The sequence below is a fragment of the Anarrhichthys ocellatus genome, unplaced genomic scaffold (assembly GCF_004355925.1).
Source record: "Anarrhichthys ocellatus isolate YVR2014 unplaced genomic scaffold, GSC_Weel_1.0 scaffold12, whole genome shotgun sequence".
Classification (NCBI taxonomy): Eukaryota; Metazoa; Chordata; class Actinopteri; order Perciformes; family Anarhichadidae; genus Anarrhichthys; species Anarrhichthys ocellatus.
This window is the reverse complement of record NW_022280042.1, coordinates 7,960,056-7,982,124: the sequence shown is the minus strand read 5'-3', so window position 1 is coordinate 7,982,124 and position 22,069 is coordinate 7,960,056. Positions and strand designations below refer to the sequence as shown.

The 22,069-nt window shown below is 44.7% G+C and overlaps 1 protein-coding gene across 4 annotated transcripts in view; it reads right to left on the bottom strand.

Moving 5' to 3' along the window:
* Positions 1 to 7,907: 7,907 nt before the first annotated feature.
* LOC116385897 (cholecystokinin receptor-like) overlaps positions 7,908 to 22,069 on the bottom strand; it is a 34,762-nt gene continuing 20,600 nt past the window's right edge. For all 4 annotated transcript variants that reach the window (XM_031851642.1, XM_031851643.1, XM_031851645.1 and 1 more), the window contains 3 exons: positions 17,215 to 17,476; positions 12,846 to 12,973; positions 7,908 to 12,035 (listed from right to left, as the gene is read on the bottom strand). In XM_031851642.1, coding sequence (XP_031707502.1) covers positions 11,464 to 12,035; positions 12,846 to 12,973; positions 17,215 to 17,476 — 962 coding nt within the window. In that variant the 3' untranslated portion in view covers positions 7,908 to 11,463. The remainder of the gene's footprint in view (positions 12,036 to 12,845; positions 12,974 to 17,214; positions 17,477 to 22,069) is intronic.

Genomic DNA, 22,069 nt, shown 5'->3' with positions numbered 1-22,069 from the left:
ATGTAGATACCGCATGACTAAGGCATGTAGATACCGCATGACTAAGGAATGTAGATACCGCATGACTTCCTGAACACGGATATTTGTTGGTTCACATCATCTTTACCAGGACACTCCTTGAAGGCAAAAGGCAAAGAGACATTTGCACAGTGAAATGAGAGCTCCGGTGTGTGTTCTAGTCACGGGCCTTATATTCATCAGTGAGTTTCTGTTATGTTAGCCGACCTATGCTGACTGACTGCAGAAAAATGAACCTCTCTGTCATGCTTCACCCACTCTCTCTCGGCGTGGGTGGACACTGACCGGTTACTTTAATGGGAGGAACAAACGAGGGACTGCTGAGTTTTTTGGGGTTATATAACTGTGTGCTGTACCTTCAGCCTCTCCTGAAACCAAACACTCTGCCTTCTGCTCATGCGACTCCTCACCGTTGGTCCCTTGGAGCCCCAGTGCCTGTCAGGATGATTGACAGCAGCCCTACAGGCAACTGAAGTCAACATCTCTCTGCTGGATCAGTCACAGATTGATGTTTCTCCCAGGGGAGTTCAATTACATTTCGTATTCATGGGGCACCCTAAGAAAAGTGACAAAATCCCTTTATAGATATACGTCCATAATTGTGACATTTCACATCAGCACTTAGCAAGGAAAACGGTTAAACGTACCCAGTTATTGGAAAGTCTTAACTGCAGCAGGAAGCGAGTTCAATGGCGTTTAAATTGGCTCCTCTGAGTTTCTCTTGAAGGACAGAAAAGTGTTTTTTGAGTGTTCTCGTCTCCACCTACTGTCGGCCTCCTCCCCTTTGACAAAACAGGAATTGTCTGGCTCCCGAAAAGTCTTTAATACATTTAATTTGTTCAGCATCTGAGGCTTTGTTCACTAGCTGAAGTGGATTCACTCATTCACTCTCATTTATTGCTCTTTTTCTATTGGAATATCCGTAAGTAAGATCCAGATAGGAATGTCATCATTGACTTGTGATCTAACGCAAAAATAATTGTAACTGCAGTCGCCAAGAAAGTGCTATTTGTAACCTTCGGCCATTTACATCGTCTTAAACAAGACTGCTACAGATACATTTACATATGTTAAATAGGCTGCCTCTGTTTGTGTGGCATCTATTACAAATTGATATTCATATATTTAAGTTTTAGTCTCGCATCAACACTGAACAATATTGATTGCGATGCAAAAATCCATGCACTCGTCTTCACCGCTGAAGTCTGTGCTCAGCCGCTCTCTCTGTTTATGCCGAGCGTAATCAACACCTAATCCCGCAGCTTTGATGTCCCACTGAAGGGCACGTTCATCTCTGCGAAGCCTCGACCCGAGGGGGGGGGGGGGCCGCGCTAGACTGCGATCTGAAAAAAAATCCCCTGGAAGCCACGAGGCATGCGCGATATTTTTCCAGCCTCTGAGTGCTGCAGCAGCCAAAAGTATGTCGTTCACCTCTCCGCGTTTCCGTCCGTCATCACACACACACACATTCTCTCACGATGCCGAGGCCAAAGCATCATCATCATCATCATCATCTAACCCCCCCCCCCCTCTCAGAGACCGGGAGCCAGCGGCAGGCGGCCTCGTGCCACCGCACCATGTGGCGCGTTGCCTCTGAGATAACCATTACCATAACGAGGTGTCAACGAGGAGCGTTGTTGCCACCGTCCCAGATATTGCTTTGCTCCTAATAACCGGACTCCCACTGAGTCACCGGCTTTGATCAACGCCCTGAACTTCATTTCCGGTTGTTTTGTGCTGGGGGGGCAATACAATTATATTCATTGCATCTTTAATTGAACATTAAACCAGGTTGTGTCATTGTTACCTCCTCCTCTGGTCATTCAATTCATTTTTGTACAAATCATAAATTCACCTCGGAGGGCTTTGAGGCATGACATGGCTTCATGCAGCTACAGGTGCATGTTGCATGTACAGACCTGATTTCCATATTTGACTGCTGGTCTGTGTTTATTTGCCCCAAGCAGGCAGTTTACGGACTGGACAGATGTTAGCTGTCAGCTAGCCACTAGCAATGGTCAGCTGTGTCCGTGCTCAGCTCGGCCTCTGACTGAACTCACCAGGGTCTGTTGAGGCTTTCAGGGGCTCTCAAGTTTGAGTCAGGTATTTTCGCACACTGGCCATTAGTGTTTTAGATTGATTCTTAATAGTTAATAGTGGGCCCTCTGTTGAAACACATCCTCCTCTTGACTAATCAGACATCACCTCTACATGTGGGTCAACACATAACATCATTAAAACAGCACAACTAAGACGGCAGTGTTTACACGGCCAGGTAATGTGCAGCTACGCTCCCGACACTAATTATGACCTCTCTTCTGTTGCGCTTATCAAAACGAGGCGAGGCTCCATCAAATTGACTACCAATTATCGGCGCGCGCGCGAACCGGCGGCGTTCCCGGCGCGAGCTTTGATGTGCGCCCGCGGCCTCTCGAGCAGCGTGTCAGAGTCGCGCGTCTGCAGCTGTGTTTGTTAATTATTTCATCCAGCCGGGGATTCCTAATTAGAAACTGATCCTGATGGCAGGATGGAGATGAAATTAACTTCGGTGTCACGCACCACACCGGAAAGCGTTTTTGTTTCTCGCGTAGCACACGGAGAATTCGTCGAACCATCATTTTACATATGAGGCCCCTGATGTTGTCACTGTAGCGATTACTAGTCCTGTAATGATCCGGTTAATGGAGGCCCTGACGATGACGCTCATCAAATAGCCCCTTCATGAGCTGTTTTTTTGATACCATGAGCTAATAACCCATCATGAGTATTGATTTATTAGTCAGCGCCTGTGAATTGTCCTCGAGGGTTGTTCACAGTGCAGCGAGACGCTTCCTACAGGCCTACTGGCTGAGCTTCACTTTGTCCCCAGGGAGTGAATGTTGTTTCTCATGACCCAGTATCATATTTATTCAGGATAAATTACATACAGACCTTATAGGGATCACAACAGACACCAGCTCTTTGGATACTGCATATATTTACATTCAAGGCTTTTTCTTTCACCCACTCAATACTCCCTGTATTAGACGCTCTATAGTTTACTGTACAGTGAGCCGTTTGGCATTGCTAGCAGCTACTTTTTTCTTTCCATTTTGGGAATTTTGGAGGATGAGAGCACTATACACATTAGGCAGAGTAGGCTCTCATCAAGTCGAAACATGTCTTCAAACTTCTAATTAAAGCTCACCGGTTTAAATTCATTAACGCTATTCTGAAGAGTTGCTGCGCAGTTGGTTGCTTCGCTACCACGTCCTAAATAAAGATGTTCGGCTTTGTAGATCAGACCAGCATCCCTTTTTTTTTTTTTAAGGGAAGAAATGCCCCGTCACATTGTTGAATGTGTAAAAATGTTGTGCAACAGGTCTCAGTGTGAGACCAAAATGTCTGTTTTTTTGCTGTAAATGTTCCAATGCTGCTTCACCAGCCTCCTCTTTGGATCCATTACCATTCAGTAAACGACACATTTCTGCTTCGATGGTCATAGATCATAGACGTGCCGAAATCAGTCAAGAGGCTCTCAGCTTGATTATACGATGATGATAATTCTAACGGTAAAGTCGGGGCGACAGCGGAGGATATTGGACACCCAAAGAGCGCCTCAATGTGAATAATGTCTCATCTTTGACCCGTCTTCTGTCCCACAGCGCCGCACTTGAATCCATTTTCCTCCCGAGTAAAACGTAAGCGGCGTCGGGCACAAACGCCTGAAACCAGCCACAGAGAGCAGGAGAACTGCGCCGCGCCAGAGATGAGAGTATAAACCTGTTATTCATGACACTTCTTCACACTTTCCCTCCTGTGCAGGAAATTAATGCGCGGCAAGCTGTCGGCCCTGGCTCGGAGATGGCTTGGGCCGACAACGCCAACGCCCAGATTAAGGAGGTAAAGTCCAAATTCATTACTTTTAGCCGCCGTCGCAAAGGCCGTGCGATTACTTTCTGCAGTAAAATGCAACTCAACTCATTAAGATCATTTAATTGGACCGCTAAAAAGTGGGTGCGCTTAGCTCCCTTATTGCAAAGAGTTGCAGATTGCAGACGGATGTGATATTTTGTTTTACGGAAATAAATATATAATTGAATTTTGACATTAACACCACCAAATTTAGTTTTTCTTCTTTTTTTCATATATGGTTAAATAGGTGGACAATATGATCAAGGTTGTGAACTCGAAGGGTCAGAAAGGCAATTTCGACTTGAGTGTTTTTTCACATTTCGTGTATTATTACGTTCGGCTCTTTCATCCAAGGATAAAGACACAATGAGCTCCAGAGAAAGAGGCAAGGTCTCCCGGACGATATTCAGGTCTTTCACATTTCTGGGTCAGAGGTTTCATCCGACTCCTTTCTCTCCCTCTCTGAAAGGTAACCTTTTCCAATTTCTCCCCCCCCCCTTTGGATCCATACCACTCTAAATGGAAAACCTCTTAGCCTCCCACGACACAGTGAGCTGTACGGCAAACTGTTGTCATCGCGCCAAGTTCTGCTCACACCATCAAAAAATAATAATTCATGGCCTCCAGGCTTTTGTAGCTCACATGGCTTCCTTAACAAAAGCGCTCTGCGTGCGGAGCTGAAAATACCTACAAATGCTCCGAGGTCGGAAAATGGGAAACATTACTTAAGTGCAGCGACGTCCACAGCAACACATGGATTTACTGTACAACACAGGGTATTTCTTTATAATTCCCTCAGGCTGGTTGGACACGGGGTTCCTGCTGCTCTGTGAAACCCTGTATCTTCTTTTTAGGTCCCAAATGCAACAACCCCTGCCTTTACATGAAAGCAGTATCTCATATCATAGCTTTAACCTCCTGGTCAGGACTATGTAATGGAAAAGAAGCCAGTGTTCCCTATGATTTCTATGTTTTTAACAAGGGAGAGAAAGATGAGAGGATGAAGAGAAACGTACCGGATGTGAGGATAGGCCATTAAGTGTACATGGTAGAGGGAAAGAAGATAAATGAGCTGTCTGTGGTGCTCTGTTGAGAGGGGGGGGGGGTTACAACAGGGAAGTCTTGTCCGTTTCCTCGACGCTCCACTGTTGACTTCCATTACTGAACCCTGCGGTGGAAGGCGGCTGAGACAAATGGCGTAGGAATCTGCGGGGTAATGGCATACATTACGCGGTACGGTGCACCTGCAGGACGGAGGGAACCCATTGCTGGCTGGGGTTACTGATGACTCCACAACAGTGTGGGGCTCCTGCAGCGTTACAGGTGTTGAATACCTGAGTAACATCTGAAACCTAAACCTAAACATCAACACATACGGTTTTGAAATTCCTCACACCCGGTACAGTTTATCAGAGCATCATTTAACCGATATCCATTACAACTATACACAGCCATCATTAATATTCAGGGACCGTGGCGTGTTTCACTGTGTAAAATATTTAAAGCGCCTCGTGGGCTTCTGCAGCGCCTGGGAAAAAAAACAAATGTGCTTCTACTTTTACACAAGATCCTCGTCTCTGAAGGATAGCTTGAAAAGAAAATATTTTCTCAGTTTTTAACTTCCCTCCCGATGGCTTCCCCCCCCCCTGGAGGACTTTGATTGAAGTATTCTCCGTAGAAGCTGACTTGTCATTGTTTATTTTATTGTTCATCTGCCCTTTTTCCATGTTTTACTGCTGAATACTTTCAGTCCAGCCCTCCTCTGCCTAAGATGTGAAAGCGTTTCAAACTTGGAGCGACCGCTCCGGAGGCAGATACCCTTCATCATCCAGCAGATTTTATACCAAAAACCTATTTCCTTTTATTGAAGTAATCACACATGCTCTCACACACACATCAACACATAATCATGTTTTTTTCCCAACGTTTATTCTTTGTTAAATAGTGGACATTTGGCATGAAAAACACCGCACTTGTAGCCAGCAACCATGACCCGAACAAGACCGCGTCAGTATAACGACATCACGCTGGAGATACAGTGAAAGCAAAACATCACAAACATCAACAACCTCACACCGAAGACCTCTCACAGACGCGCGGTCCCGTTTGACGGACAAGTTACACATTTCATAACGCAGCACGAGCAGGCACCAGATGTGGCAAAATGTCCAAAAAAGAAAGAATTCAGCAGCCTCTGGAGACCGGTTCGGTAAACATGTAGCGCACGTGGACACACGAACGGACGGACCTCGAACAATAAATATAAGATTTCATCACCATCGTCTCTGCGCCCTGCTCCTCACCTCGGCATTTCTCAAGTTGTTGACTCGTTCTGCTTCCACGTGGACACCCAAGGCGCTCCGCAAGAAGGTGTGAAGAAGCGAGACGTTTGAGATGGAAGCGGAGAAAAGAAAGCTGCTGTACCAAAGACACGTCTTCTTTTCTTCCCCTTATCATAAGGCTGAGTAAAACGTGAACACGGAAAGAAATCGGACGTGACCATTCGGACCCGCAGGTCCAAACGCAAAATATTTCATTCTGTGCCCGAGGCGAAACTACAAAAAAAAATAAAATATATATATATATATCGCTCTTTGCAATTCTGACTTATTCTGCAGAAGAGCAAAGTTAAAAATCCAGCAGAGGCACATTTTACCCGCAGCCGCTCCCCCCAGGAAGCCATTATAAATAATTGCAAAACAACTTCTCGTAATTTACTTATGAGCGTTTTGTCAGTGTTTGCTTGCCGGCTGGAAAATCTCTTAACTCCCAGCAGTCAAATATTCAGCAACTAAGAAAAGCAACTTTTTTTTCTTCACTGAGGATTTTGTAAACTCAAGGTGAGCACAAACGACATTCCCCATGAATCATCACATATACGAAGAGGTGCCCATCTCACTGCCAGAGAAGTGACATTTCTGAAATATGACACTGCAGTTTATATTTTGTTCCGTCCCTTTCTTTGCCGTCCCGAGACGGTCAAACATTGTGTGCAGAACTAAAGAGGTTTTGTTGTGTTTTCTTTTTCCTCCCCGTGTGCCGCCTGCAGCGCCTAATGGGATTCTTGTTGAGGGAGGTAGAGATAAGAGAGAAACCGACTGTGCGCGCCGTCCCATGCCTCCGTCTCATTTCACTTTCAATTTGCATCAGGCATTGTTCTGGGGAAAGGGTACGAATTAGATCTCTCACCCCTGCAGGGGCATTTTTACCTCGCTTTTTCAAGGAGCCTGTAAACTTTGTTATGGTAAAAATAAATTATTTCGGTAGCCGGAAAATAGCCTTTTTGTTTCAGGAGATATTCACTGATAGTAGGGACGTGCTCCATAAAGGAATAATTATCCCAGATATTATGGAAAAACACGATTATTCGCTTTTTTGCTGAGAATTGGACGAAAATATTGAAGTTACAGCCAGCACAGCGTATCCTCACACAACAGTTCGTATGATATCTTACGGAAAGTTATTTTGTTCTTTTTCGTGCGTTTTCCAACAAATGTCAAGCGATCACAAGCATCCTCGGTTTTTAGGCAACAAAACTGCTTGGTTAGGTTGAGGAAAAGATCGTGGTTTGGGTTAACAAAAAGTTACGGAAGTTACGTGAGAAATCGGTCAATGTTGGCCTCTGGTTTCACACCGGACACGAACAGCTGTCTCCTGGGTGAAAGTCCTGTTTTTAGACCCATCTGTCCACCCATACCAACACCCTATATGGCCTTTGTTGCTCTCCGTACTCTGTCACCGAGCGCACAATTACGTGGATAACATTAAAATTGATTATGTGGGTTATATACACATTAAAAAGCTGTACTACTACTTTTTGTAGCATAGCTTCTTGACTGTTAAAATATATGTTTTTAAAAATCTGCCTACACCTCTGTACAAACCATAACTTGTCATTGGTTTTTGAGGATTTGGTTTAAAGACTACAATCATCTCACACTTAAAAATGAAACATGAGCAAATCCTGCAGTGAGGAAAATAAATTGCACTTGTAGCAGGTACGAAGTGTGCTGAGTAAAACTAGCTTAAAAGTACAAGAATCTGAAAGTAGCAGCTCTAAGACTGGGAGGTTAGCTCATTTTAATAATGCATACCTGAACTTGCTGGCCTGCTGAGGTGAATAGATTAACTGATGTCAAATTCAATAACAACAGTTCATTTTTGAGAGCAAATATTTGCCTCTCTCGGAGCCTTTTACCATAACAATTAGTGAGCGAGGTTGGCTGTAAGTCTTTACCTGTCCATTCATAATGCGAATGAGCGGTGGTTTATTTTGAGAAGTTGTAAATCTACAGGCCACAAAATAATACCAAAGCCAGCTTTAAGCGGCTTATCTTCATTATTCCTACTCAGCTATGGTCATTTAACATACTTAACAGTTTGCAATTCAAAAACCTATAGGCTCATAATGTAACAAAACATGTAAATGAATCCAAATTTAACTGGAGGGGAAAGTGTGCACAGACCGGGGAAATAAATCGGTTCTAAATCCGCCAGGTTCTCCGGTGCGCCAAGCGCCCGCAAAGATATGGAAATCACTCACTGTTCTGCCTTAATTACAAAAGCATACACGGAGTGAAGGCCGCCAGACGAGGTTCACAAGACGAGGTTTACAAGCGAGGCTCTGCCAATTGTCAGTCTGCGATCCAAACTCCCCGCCACCACTTGTAAACCTCTCGCGGACTGCGCTTGTGCCTGCAAATCTCAGCTGTCACCCACACACTATTGCCATTCATGTATTCATACGCCTCTGTGCTGAAAAAGGAGGGGGGGGGGAGTGCTAGGCGATGCCAGGCCATGAAAAAGAGCAGCAAACTTGAAAGCGATGGGAAATGAAAGGACTTAGCTGTCGACATATCACCGCATGTTGGACAAAAGCATTGCATCACTCTGCTTAACACGCGTCCAGATATTTTTGTGCTGTGGAGGCCAACTTTTTAAATTAGTCACTGCAACGATAGCCTGTCCATATTTCAAAATCAAATTGCCTGAGTTCATGAATGAAGTCCTGAATAATTTCCACGGGAATTCAGAATTGTCCTTTCATCAAAATACTATCTACTACTTGCTACTAGCTCATGAATCTACCAAGTCTGCCTTAACATGAATGTTTATGTATGATGCAGTGAACATTTAAAGGGGATTTGGGTATTTTTCAAGCTTGGTCTCATTCTCTTATCTAATTGGCCATGCTAACTTTTCACTTTCCACCTTTTGTTACAAAGTTTCAAGAAATACGACTTAAAGTTTTTAGTATAAATTTAAATTTGATAATTCAAACGCTTGCCTCCGAGCCAATGTTATCACATGAAGTAACCCCTGGGATTAGCTACGGTAGCTCGCTACTTCTGGGGCAACTTGGTAGCTAACGAAACAGCTACCTGGTTATCTTCACACACTGGTTGGTTAATTTACGTTACACAGCTGTGGCGCGACTACTCATCTGTGCATGCTAGAGAAGTAGTTCTGAATGATTTGTTTACACTGTTTTGTTTATTCAAACCGAAATACACAACCGAGGAGCGAGAGAAGACCGTCCCGCTAAAGAGCTAGCTTGGTTAGCCGGCTGGTCGCTCCCTAGCAGCATTTAATTTCATAAACTAATCACAATTTCAGTGTTCGCTTTCACATGGACTCAGTGTTTGGTATTATTCATGTTTCATCCAAATGCTTAATTTAAGCAAACAAGAGATGGGTCTTTATGCTAAGCTAACCGACAGCTGGCTGTTGCTTCATATTCAGCGTAAAAACATAAGCGTGGTGTCAATCTTCTCACCTAACTCTCAGCAAGAAAGCAAATAAAGCCCTATCCTCCTGTGACCTTAATCGAGTGCAAATATGCCGTAATTTGCAAAAAAAAATTATAATTTGAAAATTATAACTAAAAGTTTTGACGACATTTTGGGTGCAGATTTAGGAGGCTCATCTCACTAAACCGCATGGAAACCCATTCACAAGAGCACCGGCAAAGTTGAAGTTTTGTCTTTTATTTTCCATTACTGGTTATATTCTTATTCTTATTCCATCTATTATGAAAATCCCTTCCTACTTGTTTTTGCCCAACAATTTTCCATTTATTGTAGCGCACGTCGAGTTCAATTCCTTGAGTGAAAGACGCTATTTAACTCGAGATTGTCATTGTTGTTGTCAAAGAATTGAAGGGGCTCAGATGTGGCGCGTCAGCGGAGCCATTTGTCGACAGTTTTGCAGAGGCGAAGCCACGAGACGCTTCACCGCAGGAGAGGAGAGGGTTCCCGAGGAACACCTCATTAGTCTAAGCCTGGAAACGGGATCTTTGTACTTAGGTAATGCTCAGAGAAATTGGCAGCGGAAGGCAGAGAGAGACTACATAAGACACTGCTGAGATAATTGAGCAGAAAAGGTGAGTTTGACTAAAGCACTTTTCTGTGGCAGGGGCAGACTGGAGCAACCAGCAGGTGCAATCAGCCTTTAATAATCCCCATCCCGATGTTAATGTCTGCATCAGTATTCAACATACATCGGGGCAGTGGCGACAGGATATTTAAGTTTCATGACTGAGCCTGTGCGATCCCAGTTTGTTATGCTGCCGGCTGGATCAACACAAGAAAATTGCCTCTTTTTAACCACCAGGCTGTCTCGTTTATGCGTTCCAAGAAATGAAGCTAGATTACAGTCCTCCAATGTTTATCGTCAAGGTAAAGATGCACCTGCCTCAATCACAGAGCGCTGCCTCAAAAAGGTCAAACACATAAATAAAGTGGTCAAAATTGCCTGAATGAATGGATTCTGGTGTTTCAATATTTGCGGAAAATATGCTGAAGAAGAAGCGATGAAACATAACTCGATAAGAGTGAAACATTAAGCAAGAAGCTTGTCTAGAAAAAGCTGGACTAACTCTGTTCCCTTCAATATTTTTTGGTGTAAATGGAATGATTTGGGGACCCGACAATATCCAAAGTTGCCCTGTGTAGCCTTCAATAGAACAATTCTTAAAAACTGAGAAAGATGCCCTGAATGAGTGAAGATATAACCACATTAAACACAAAAGGAGCTGAAATCCATACCGATTCATTCCTGAGGTAATGAGTCCTCATTGCTCAACAGTATGTCTCCGTCAAAAATTTACCTTTTGGCACAATAAGATCTTAAAGACAGTATTTACAAGTACACGAGATTCATATTCCCAACGTAGTTTCTCACTAAAATGTCTCTCAGCCAGTGAACAAACCACCACGACAAAAACGAAGCTACACAAAGAGCACAGGCACTTGATGTTTTCTTCAGGATGCAACAAAGCGAATGCTGCCAATTAAACAGAAAAAGAAGAATGTCACCAAACTGGAAACGGCGTTTCGCCCGCCTCACATTCTGCAACCATGCACGCAAAATTTGAAGGAGACCTTTTCAAAAGGCCTCATGAACGAGGGCAGGGATGTTACTCAGCGCGTGACTCATAGCATATTCAGATGAAGAGTGAAAAACAGCAGAGTGAAGAAAAACAAAACGGATGGTGCACCCAGTGACCACTGCCCCGGCAGCCACCCGATGGCGACCAGCTCCGCCTGAGGCTCAGCAGGTGCCGGTGGTGCTGACGGTGGTGTAGCTGAACTTGGACATGGAGGTGGCCATCGACGTGCCCATGGAGGTGGCGGTGACGCCGTCTTCGGCCCCCTCCTTCCTCCTGCACCACCAGCGACAGAATCGGTTGCGGAAGCAGCAGGCGAAGGTGGACAGCAGGGCCTTGCGGAAGCGCATGTTCATGAAGCAGTAGATGATGGGGTTGACGCAGGCCGAGGTGTAGCACAGCAGGTGGATGAAGGAGATGGGCGCTCCCGTGAGGGCTTTGGAGGCTGACTTCAGGTCGAAGGCCTTCCAGGTGTTGGCCGAGTACAGGGGCATCCAGCAGATGAAGAAGAGCGCCACGATCACAATCAGCATGCGAATGACCCGCTTCTTGGCCTGCAGCTTGGCCTCCGAGGTGTTGCTGCGGGCACGCTCCTTCTTGGCCTGGGCGGCGGCAGACGAGGCAGAGAGGGTGGGGAGCTCCACGGCGGAGGAGGGCTTTTTGGACACCTGGATGTAGCAACCGTCGTCGTCGTCATTGGATCCTGCGACAGCCCGTCGTACACCGTTCTTCTGGCCTGCGGAGGGTCGGAAAGTTTACAGTTGGTGAGCTTTTGGTGAACTTAAACATGCTGTAAATGCCAAGCAATAAAGGATAAATGGCCAGTGTGAACAGGAGGTTTGATTACAAAATGCCAAGGATGGAAGTTCATGATTTTCTTTGGCATCCCGGAGGAATAAAACACTATGTTTAGCAATGGATTAACAGCTGCTACCGAAGGCTATTGCAGATCGTCTCAACCTTGATGAATCACACACTAGACTCCATGGAAACAGGAGCGTCTCATGCCCACAGTAACAGCAGCTACACTTCACCTAAAGGGACCACATTTCAGCTAAACCTGACAGATTATTCCTTTTCTATAGGAACTATACTGTAAGGCCTCGCTGCAATTCCAAACGAACGAAAAACAAGCAGAATGGGTATTCCGACAACTGAGAAGAAGTCTATTTCTGTATGTAACAGGTGCAGAACGTCTAGGTAGCAACCAAATATGTCATTCTCTGCTTGAGGCAAAACAAACAAATCTCCCTTTCGCAGTCGTGCTGCATTGTGTTTGCTTGAGAATGTTGGTTTGTTTCTATTATAAAGTGCAAACATTAAAACACTTAAAAATGCATTCAAACAAACGTCTGTAATTGGAATTTTCATTCTGTCATTACTTGCAGTTGTCGTGTTTGACCAGACTTCTGAGAAAATCCCGCTGTAGCCTCTTTCTAATGAATTCCACACACGGGTCTATAAAAAGTGCGATGGATATTTTCAAATAAATCGATATGAACAAAAAGTCTGCTGCAGTTTGGATTGAATTCACGATGGATCTCACCGGTGGTCTCTCTGTTGTGGCCCAGCTCAAACTGCATGCCTCGGAAGAGCTCTCTGGATATCAGACCGTAGGCTACAATCATCACCACTCCCGGGATGAAGAACAGAGTGAACAGCAGCAGCACATACCTGAAAAACAGCCAGAGTGGAAAGACAAGAACAAAACACAGAGAGGGAGAGGGAGTTGAATCAGCCCTCAAAACCAACCGAACACAACAGATTTTCTAGCTACAGGCAGACAAACTCGCTTGTGAATAGCGCAGGGTATTGTTTAAAAAAATAATGATACCAGTACCCTTAAAGTGATACAAATACCAATAGACCTATTAGATGTGGGTAAGAAAAGGATTGACTGCATGTATCATTTGACTGGAGAAGTTTCGATACCACTTGGTGCTGATCAGAACTGGCGAGTGTTTCTTCATTGAAAGAACGGCACCAAAGGCTTTTCTCGATGGAAAAGATGTCTTCGCTCTTCTCCCCAACTGGCTTACAGGCAAGACTTTGATTGACTGACTGATAGTTCATCCAATGCCAAGTATTTTCTGAAAGTGCTTGCCCTTTTCGTTTTGCCAATGTCAGCTTCCCACATGGTTCTGTGTATCAAACCATCTGGCGGGTCAAGTTACCGATGCCCAGACCTACTTGTGAACTCATGTGCTGGAGGCCCTGCAGATGGTTGACTCCTCCCAACGGCCCTCTCTCCACCCGTGGTGCCTGGCAAGCACTACTGCAGCATCCCGGGCCAGTTCTGCAGCTTCTCCCTGCACTTGCTCCACCTCCTTTTGGAATGTTTTTGTTTAACTGAGGGAAGGCTTTCAACACGACCTCGTCAAACTGCCCTGACATATTGACAGTGTACACAGTAGCTATATATACACATGGCTGTATGTAACGCACATAGATTTAAGTGAATGTAGTCGCTGTGATGTCGCTCATTAGTTTGTGGACATTTTGAAACCTTGGCCGTCATGTTTTTTTGAAGTGACATGAGAGGGCGGAGCTAAGTACAACTGAACTCTGAATGAGACATTTTTAGCTGACCAACATGTTGCAATTAACTTTCATCAACTGAAAACACGGTGAAAGGGTTAAAGTTCTTGGACTAAAACACCCAGATCGAACAATGTCTCGGTAGCGACCTGTCAATCACAAGGTAGCCCCGCCCTAAAGAATACCCTGCTTTATCAATCATTTTATTGGGACCATAATTTACGAAATGAACATCATTGAAGAAGACTTGAAACTAGAGATTGAGACCATAAACTCATGTTTACGATGTTTACCGAGGGAATAAATCAAGAGAGAATTAGAGTCATTTTCTCATAGACTTCTATACAACCAGACAACCTTCTGCTGTCCATTAGAAAGAATAAGTTTATGGCACTTCCGCACTGGCATCACTTTTCAGAACCTGATGACACAACAGACAGAAATGTTTTTTGTCAAAAGACATTTCTGAAATTACCTTTTGCCAAGTAAACTTTGTTAAATACTCTGTTGTATGACGATTGCGAGACACCGCACGCTGCTCCAGGCTGTGTACTCGGTCGTGTACTCGGCTGATGTCTGATCATAAATGTTCCGTTTTCCTGGCACAGAAGAATAATGATCATGGCTCTCTCTCTTTAGTGCCTGGATTGATGGCACCTCAAAGAAAAAGCAGTGAACTGAGTAAGTTGTAAAGAAACTGAATTTTTGAACTGAACTGTTGATAAATTCCCCATTTCCCTCAAACGGCTCCGTGCCGCTCTGCAAATTCTATACGAGACCTGCAACACTGGTGTGCTTTCTTTATATATGCAGTAAAATACGATGAGTGAGTTGAGGTTATTAAAGGACAAACTCTTTATCAGCGGATCAAATGGATAAAACCTTAACATGAGTTGGCCTAGAAAGGGTAACCCGTGAATAAATGAGATAAAGAAACTGCAGGTGTCACTTTGATCGTAATACATCTTTACCATCTGCAGACACATCTCCCTTTTGATTCGTCATAATCACAGAATAACCTTCTCAACCACGCGGCGCACATCAGTCAGCACATGAAAGTGACGGCACAGAGGAAGTCTCATTCATTCTCTGATATTCTAATGTCTTCCCAGGCAGCCCTCTGAACTCCGCACAGACCCTCTCATTTACCAGCTGGCTGATAGATACTGTGGAAAATCCATTGGGACAAAAGCTGTCAGGAAGTGAGCATGTAGGAGTGCGGGAACATAGAAAAAAAGAATCTGGTCGGTATCTGTGCTTGTTTTGCCTCAAGGGGGAAACCCAGATGGACGGCATGATGAATATTCATATGCGGCATCGTTCTTTTTACTGCTCCCACATCACCTGAAAGCTACATGATTAACAACCAGGAAAGGTGTTTGGTTCGTATTCATTACCTAGGAAAGCCATATGCACGTGTTACACATTTTTGCACTACAAACACGACTAAGAATGAACCATCCCGTAAAATGATTTAATTTTATTAATAGTTGTAATGATGTATTATAAGCTGCCTAAAGCTTGTGTTAGGAAGTTAAACGGGTCATAATTCCCTCTCCAATTTCTCTTTTATTTAGCTGTGAAAGGAAAACAATTTAGGAAAACATGGCTGTTTTAGAGCATCCTTATTTCTGTTTGTGTTTATTTCATTTCTTTATCTTAACTGTGCCCCCCCCACCCCCCTCCCCTCCACTCCACATCCACCACTGAAGCCACACCTTTTCATTTAGAACCATGCAGATAACCAGGTTTCTTTTTAATACAAAATGTTATCTGCTCATATTAAAAAGTTTTGGGGCTGATTTGCCTCGATGAATATGATTATTCATCCCTCCGGCGTACCTTTTTATTAAGACTAAATTGTCATTCACAACATGCATAATAATAATTACAAGAATCGAAAATCATTATTTATCTTTGACGTGACAGGATTGGTTCATTAACCACTTTATGCCTCTTGTCTTGATTTGCTCATCGTCTCAGACGAAAAATGGACGCTTCACTAACTCTAAGCACTGCTTCATTAGGTGCTGGAAAAGGTGATATCTCCTTTCAGCCCAAGTTTTAACCCCTCACCCCGCCCGGTGTACTTTAAAAGACGGTCCCGATGGGGCCGAAGACGAAGCTGAGAATTAAAATTTGAAAGGTCCGCGTACTTAGTGACACATCTGGACTCTTGACACCAGAGCCTGGACTTTCTTCCTCCTCACCAAGCAGACTAATTAACTGCCTCGTCTTTTCCCAGAGAACCTTTACAGTTTGATAGATGGACCGAGAAAAAGAGAGCGCTCGACCACAAAAGGCTGTCAAATAGGGAGATCTCCGTGTTCAGCTTCTCCTTCATTTTAATTGCGCCGTCCTGCAGGACTTTAAGTTGTTTACGGACAGATCTGTGGAAATCCTTGAGTAGCATATGGCGCTTTAACTTATCTTCTCCTCGGCAGCGTATCCATGTACTTGGGGTGCTTTTTAGCAACGAAGCAAAGAAGCATGTATTGGTCCTCAGAGGGCATGCAGATGGATGGAAGACTTTCCTAACGCCCACCAATCCAGACTCTATAGCATCAATAATAGTTTTTCCTTCTAGGAGCTTTATTCCTCTGTACTTTTCAGAGTACAGTCTCTCTTTTTGGTACCACCGCTGCTATGCCAGAAAATGAATCTATTACATACGGTCTCCAATTATGCCTCAACAGGAGCTGCCTGGTCAGCTTTGTCCATCTTAAAAAACTGTCTCTCCCTCCCCCTCTGATTTCATCCATTTATCAGACACCACCTTTCACAGCTTCAGCCCAGGGGTTCAAGTTTTAAACTACAAGAATTCAAGAGCCGTCTCTTCATCATTAGCCAGACTTTGTATCCGTCTCATATTTCTAACTGGGCAGGTATGTAGTCTCTGGAAGTCAGTACATCCATTTTTACAGCACCACAAAATCTATAAAGTCATCTGCTAAGTGTGTTAAAACTACAATATTGCAGAAAGCATTTTTGAAATGTACTGCGCTGAGAACAGTGGAGGCCCCGAAGGTCTGTGTATGAAATTTGAGCTAGATTACCAAAATGACCGACTCAGCATGCAATCAATTTTCTAACTGCGAGCAATCAGTGGAAAGGGTCTGATTGCACGGCTCAGAAAATGAAGCGACTTTCTGCTCAATAGTGCATATAGATTACACAATTACACCGCATGTAAATCAGAGTGTCTCCACACAATTGGAACCAAAGCCATACAGATTTTATTCAATTCACTAACTCACTCCATCTATTCATCTCCGTCACCCCTGTTATTAAGGCACGTCCACCAAATTACTGTCATGCATGTCTTTAAAAAGTTTTCACAAGTTTGGTGAGCTGGTGAACGACCCACCAGTACTTACCAGGTCTGCTCCGCTTCCCTGCTGGGCCAGGTCATGCGACACTTGTGGCCAACGGTGCCGTTGGCCTTTGGGTACGACGTGAGGAAGCTGAACACCGGGTAGGGCACCATGATCAGCAGCGACACCACCCAGGTGGCGGCGATGACGCGGTAGGCGTGGGATCGGGTCTGCCACGCGCGGGACTTCAGCGGGTTACAGATGGCGCTGTACCTCTCGATGGCGATGGCCACGAGGCTGAAGGTGGAGATGCTGACGGCGATCCCTGCAGGAGAGAAAAAGACCACAAGAACACTTTTTGAGAGTCTGGTCTGCTTGTCCGTTCGGCACTTTTGTCCCAGTCAAGATATCTCAGCTCTTGGGATGCATATTTGCTTTCTTGCGGAGAGTTGGACGAGTAGATCAATAGTACTTTCATGTCAATAAAGCTATCTTAGCATAAGGCTGGAAGAACTAAATCTCCACATACTGTCCGGTTCCCCCTCAAGTAAACACTTATCTTTGTCAGCAATTTTGCTGTTTGCTGCAAGTCACCATGTTGAGAGGCAATAGAAATGCCCCAAATCCTGTATGAAACCAGTACCCAGCATGCAACCTGAACTATTTGCTTTATAACAATTGTAATAGCTGATTAGCTGCTGAAACATGCACGCAGTTTAATTATTAATTATCATTATTATAACGAGCTGACCTATCAAGACACCCTTACAATACAAGAACCTCCCGGTTAATAAAGCCCCAACACCTCCACCACCATGGCAATCGGACTACAAAGGCTTTAAAGATATTTCTGTTTAAACATAACATCCATCTTTTCTCAATAGCACTAGCACCTTTGTGATTGTCTCGGTCAACGGTCTCTATTGGGTCCGACACGGGTTGAACTCCTCCTGAGGCAATCCAAGGGCAAGTTGTATTTGCATGCATGAATGTGCATAATCAGCAGAAGGTGAGCAAGATCAGTCGGTGCGTAGCCTGTTATCCAAGGGTGAGACTGGGTGAGGCAAAAAGCATTAATGCGTGTCACTGGCAGCGCCCCCCCCATCCCCAAGAAATATTTACCATGCTGATCCTCTTGTCGCTACGAGAAGCAACATTTTAATCCCCCGTCTGTTGTTGCTTTGCCACGGAAGAAAGTGTCCTGACAAAGCCGTAGTGTTGCATTATCATTCAAGGGAGGAAGTCGTTATGCAATCTACAGGAACCATATTACTGCAGGTATTTTAGTGATGGACTGCTCTCTGACTTAGGTGGGAACAATGTCTCCATTCCAGTATCAGCCTTTGGCGACGGTCTCTCCTGCCAACCACTGATAAAGTTCCTTTCTATTGTGATAAGCTTTGTTATCAGAAGCGAAAAGATTAGGGATTTAAGGTATATTGTCGGCCGCAAAATTTGAAACGTATTGAAGAAAGAGCTGTGGGGACGTCTGGTTGTGGGGGTTTGATGCGGAGTGTGATAGAGCGATGGGATAACGCCGTTCTCCTGCCTGCTGACAGAACAAAGGAGCTGACTGGTCGGGATACTCCAGAACAAAGAACATCATTATTACGGAAAGACGTCTGAATGCCTTTTATGCTCCGCCAGCAGTCGGAGAGAGACTGTGCATTATTTAAAGCATTTCGGCTCGTTGAGAGAGGGGTAATTTTTTGCGATTGCTGCTACACCGACATGAAACCTGACAGGATACTACATCAAACCAAAACCTCTGGGTTTATTGGCTCGCAGCGGGGGTTTTCAAACGATGACTCCTTCTCAAATTCTTAACAGACATGAAACACATATTTTTAGATTAGGGGGGCTAACACTTTCTGAAGTTATCTTTATTCCCTGATGGACATTCATGTGAAGATAAATTGCAGAGATAGGCCTGGCTTTGATGAGACCGTCTGTCCCATCCATCTTTGTGTTTCAGCACCCTGGACAGTGCCCCAAGGACACACACACACACACACACACACCCTCTACACACAAAAACCAGCGCATTCATCTGAGAATAACTCATAATAATGAATGTTATTTCATCATGTGTACGCTGGTATGAGATCGTTGCTCGGTATCGGAAGATCAGGTATCGGAGGCGGGAAGGAAAAAATGGTATTGGAACATCTCCAACTGTCCTGTTTATAAGTTATGTATTAATGTGCTCACAAAATCAGGGTGGCTCGTTAGCCGGCTCCACCTGCGATCATAGAACTAGAGTTCCAATTTCTATTTTTGTCAGAGAGCCTTCGCCGTGTATAGGCTCCTGGTGTGAGGCTTGATTGACAGGCGACCACTGTACACCGACTAGAAAACCAGCCAGCTCCGGGCTAAACAGAAGGAGGTGGGTGATACAGTCAACCGATATAGATCTTTACAGCGCACCGGCACTGTAAGAGTCTCGCACACCCACACATCTCTTTCAAGTGCGAAGCACAGACACAGACCAAATCACACACACAAGGGAGGGGGGGGGTTCTTTTGTTGATGCTTGAAGGCGGTCATGCCCAGCCGAAGCGCCGGCTTACATTGATTGCTAAAAACGTGGGACACGGCGAGGTAGGAATTTTCTCTCCGAAGGAACAATAAAAAATAACGAGTAGAAGATGAAAAAGGTGAATTATTTATACCGCACTTTTGTAAAGTGCTTTACAAAGCAAACAGACACACAGCAGGATTAAAAGACAGGGAATTATGGAGAGTAAAAAACAATTGGCGGTAAAATGCAGATCAAACTCGGAAAAAATATATATTCAAGGGCTTCGCAGAGAAAGTTCAAAAGGAATAGTTTGACATGTTTGGGAAATGTACTCGATTTCTTGCAGAGGGTTGGTCGAGGAGATCAATAGCACTTTCATGTCCGGTAAATGTAAGGTTTCTGTTAGCTTAGCTTAGCATAAAAGCTGCAAGCAGGGGGAAACAGCTAGCCTATGGCTCTGTCCAAATTAACTAAATCTTCCGAGGCAGCACCCTCGCAAAGCTCACTAACTAACACGCTGCATCCGTCCGACTGCACGAGGAGTCGGGCCGTATCGCCTCTTGTGAGTCCGACCACCGTAAGGTATCATTAGCTCATCGTTAGCAGAACACGCGTTCATAGGCAACGTTTCCGTGCGTGGAATACACGAGGATGAGCCCCGCCACAGGACTTCATAATGGGTTTTCAAACCCTACACTGATAAAGACTGATAGCTGGGAGGTTGTTCACATTCAAACTGAAAGGAAGTGCACTTCCAGGTGATGTACGGCGCCAACAACCCGGTAATTTGAATCAATGACGCAGCAGAAAGTACGCAGACCGCTCAAAGACTAGTGCCCTTCTTGTCTAACAATCTGTTTTCATTACTGGCAGGGAGGGGGCGGAGCAAACACTGATCTGAGATCATCATCATTGACGGAGCAATTTGTTCGGCCCCTGAAGAAGAGTTATGACACAGGAAACCTTCAGCCACTTTAGAACAGACTCTCATATTAATACTGTACTGCATTAAGGAGGCACAGCGAATATCATTTCACATCTGATGTTCCAACACCATGAAATAAAACAGTCGGCTCCTCAATATAAGTGTTGCTTCCATTAAATGCACACTTGGCAGTATGGAGAGGGCTAATGTTGGAGGATAGGAGATTCTGGACAAGGTGCAGCCAAGTTAATTACCAGCCAAGTAACCGACTAAACGCTGTCATTTCTCCTCCCTTTGCGGCGTATCTTCCCGTCTCGGAAGGAGGAAGCTCTAATCTTTTTTTCTTGTTCATTAAACAGTTTGATAACTGGCTTTTTGGCGGAATAAACTGTGAAGCTCGGATTGGAGAGGTCTGCCAGCCCACCTCCACCCTGCGGGGGGAAAGATTTACATTCCTTCAGCTGAAACTATGTTCACTGTTGGCTCACACCTATTTCTCTCTGGTGAAAGTTGCCCGAAAAGAATCCTGAAGGCAATTACAAATTAATGTTTAATAGATGCCAGATGCGCTCGCAGCCAGTTCTGTAAAAGTCTGCTGGAAGCAACGGAAAAAAAAAAAAACTCGACTACATTATGCAAGCAGCTTCTCAAGGGGGGGGGGGGGCAGACAGGGTGAGCTGGTAAGTACGTTAGTAATTGCATCATATGACCGGCAACGACAAACACAAACATGGACGCATAAATGTGATCGAAGACCGCACACAGATTATTACAACATCGATCTCATAGCTGCCACCGAAATAGTACGGGGGCCATGACTCACGCGCTCATCGAGCGCGGGGGCGGTTAGGAGGATGGATGGATGGAGGGTAGCGGGTGAACGGGAGGACGGATGGTGTATCGCATGTCTTAACGGCTGCACGCTAACAGATGAGTTTGCCGCGCAATCAATAGGTGAGGACGGTCACAATGAGCCTGCGTATTGATCGGTTCTGGCTGATAGAGGGCCGTGCTCATGGGAGGGTCAGTTTAGGGGGGTTTGGGCTTAAGATGGATGTGGGTGTTTACATGCACATGCTGATATTTGTAGATCAGTATTTCTATGATATTTACGTGGAGGAGCTGTGGTTTACGTGCAGATGCGTGGCATTTGGACTACTTATTTGACAGTGTGGAAATGTGGGAGAGATGTGCAACAAAGGTCCAAAGGCCGGAATCATTAGCGGTTTTATGGCATGCGCTAGAACCGCTCGGGTTGCGAGGCGCTCCGGACTACAAACGCGAGAAAGTGTTTTTAAGTTAGAAATGCTAATATTCAGATGCGGAAGAAGAAGAAAACAGTCGGCTTTGGGGAAACTCGTAAAAACGCTGACTGAAGAAATGATGGAATATAGAATAACAAGCAACACACAGAGGGACTTGCATCATTATTGAGACTGTTCCAGCTCGTATCAGCTCCAAAGGGGGGGGGG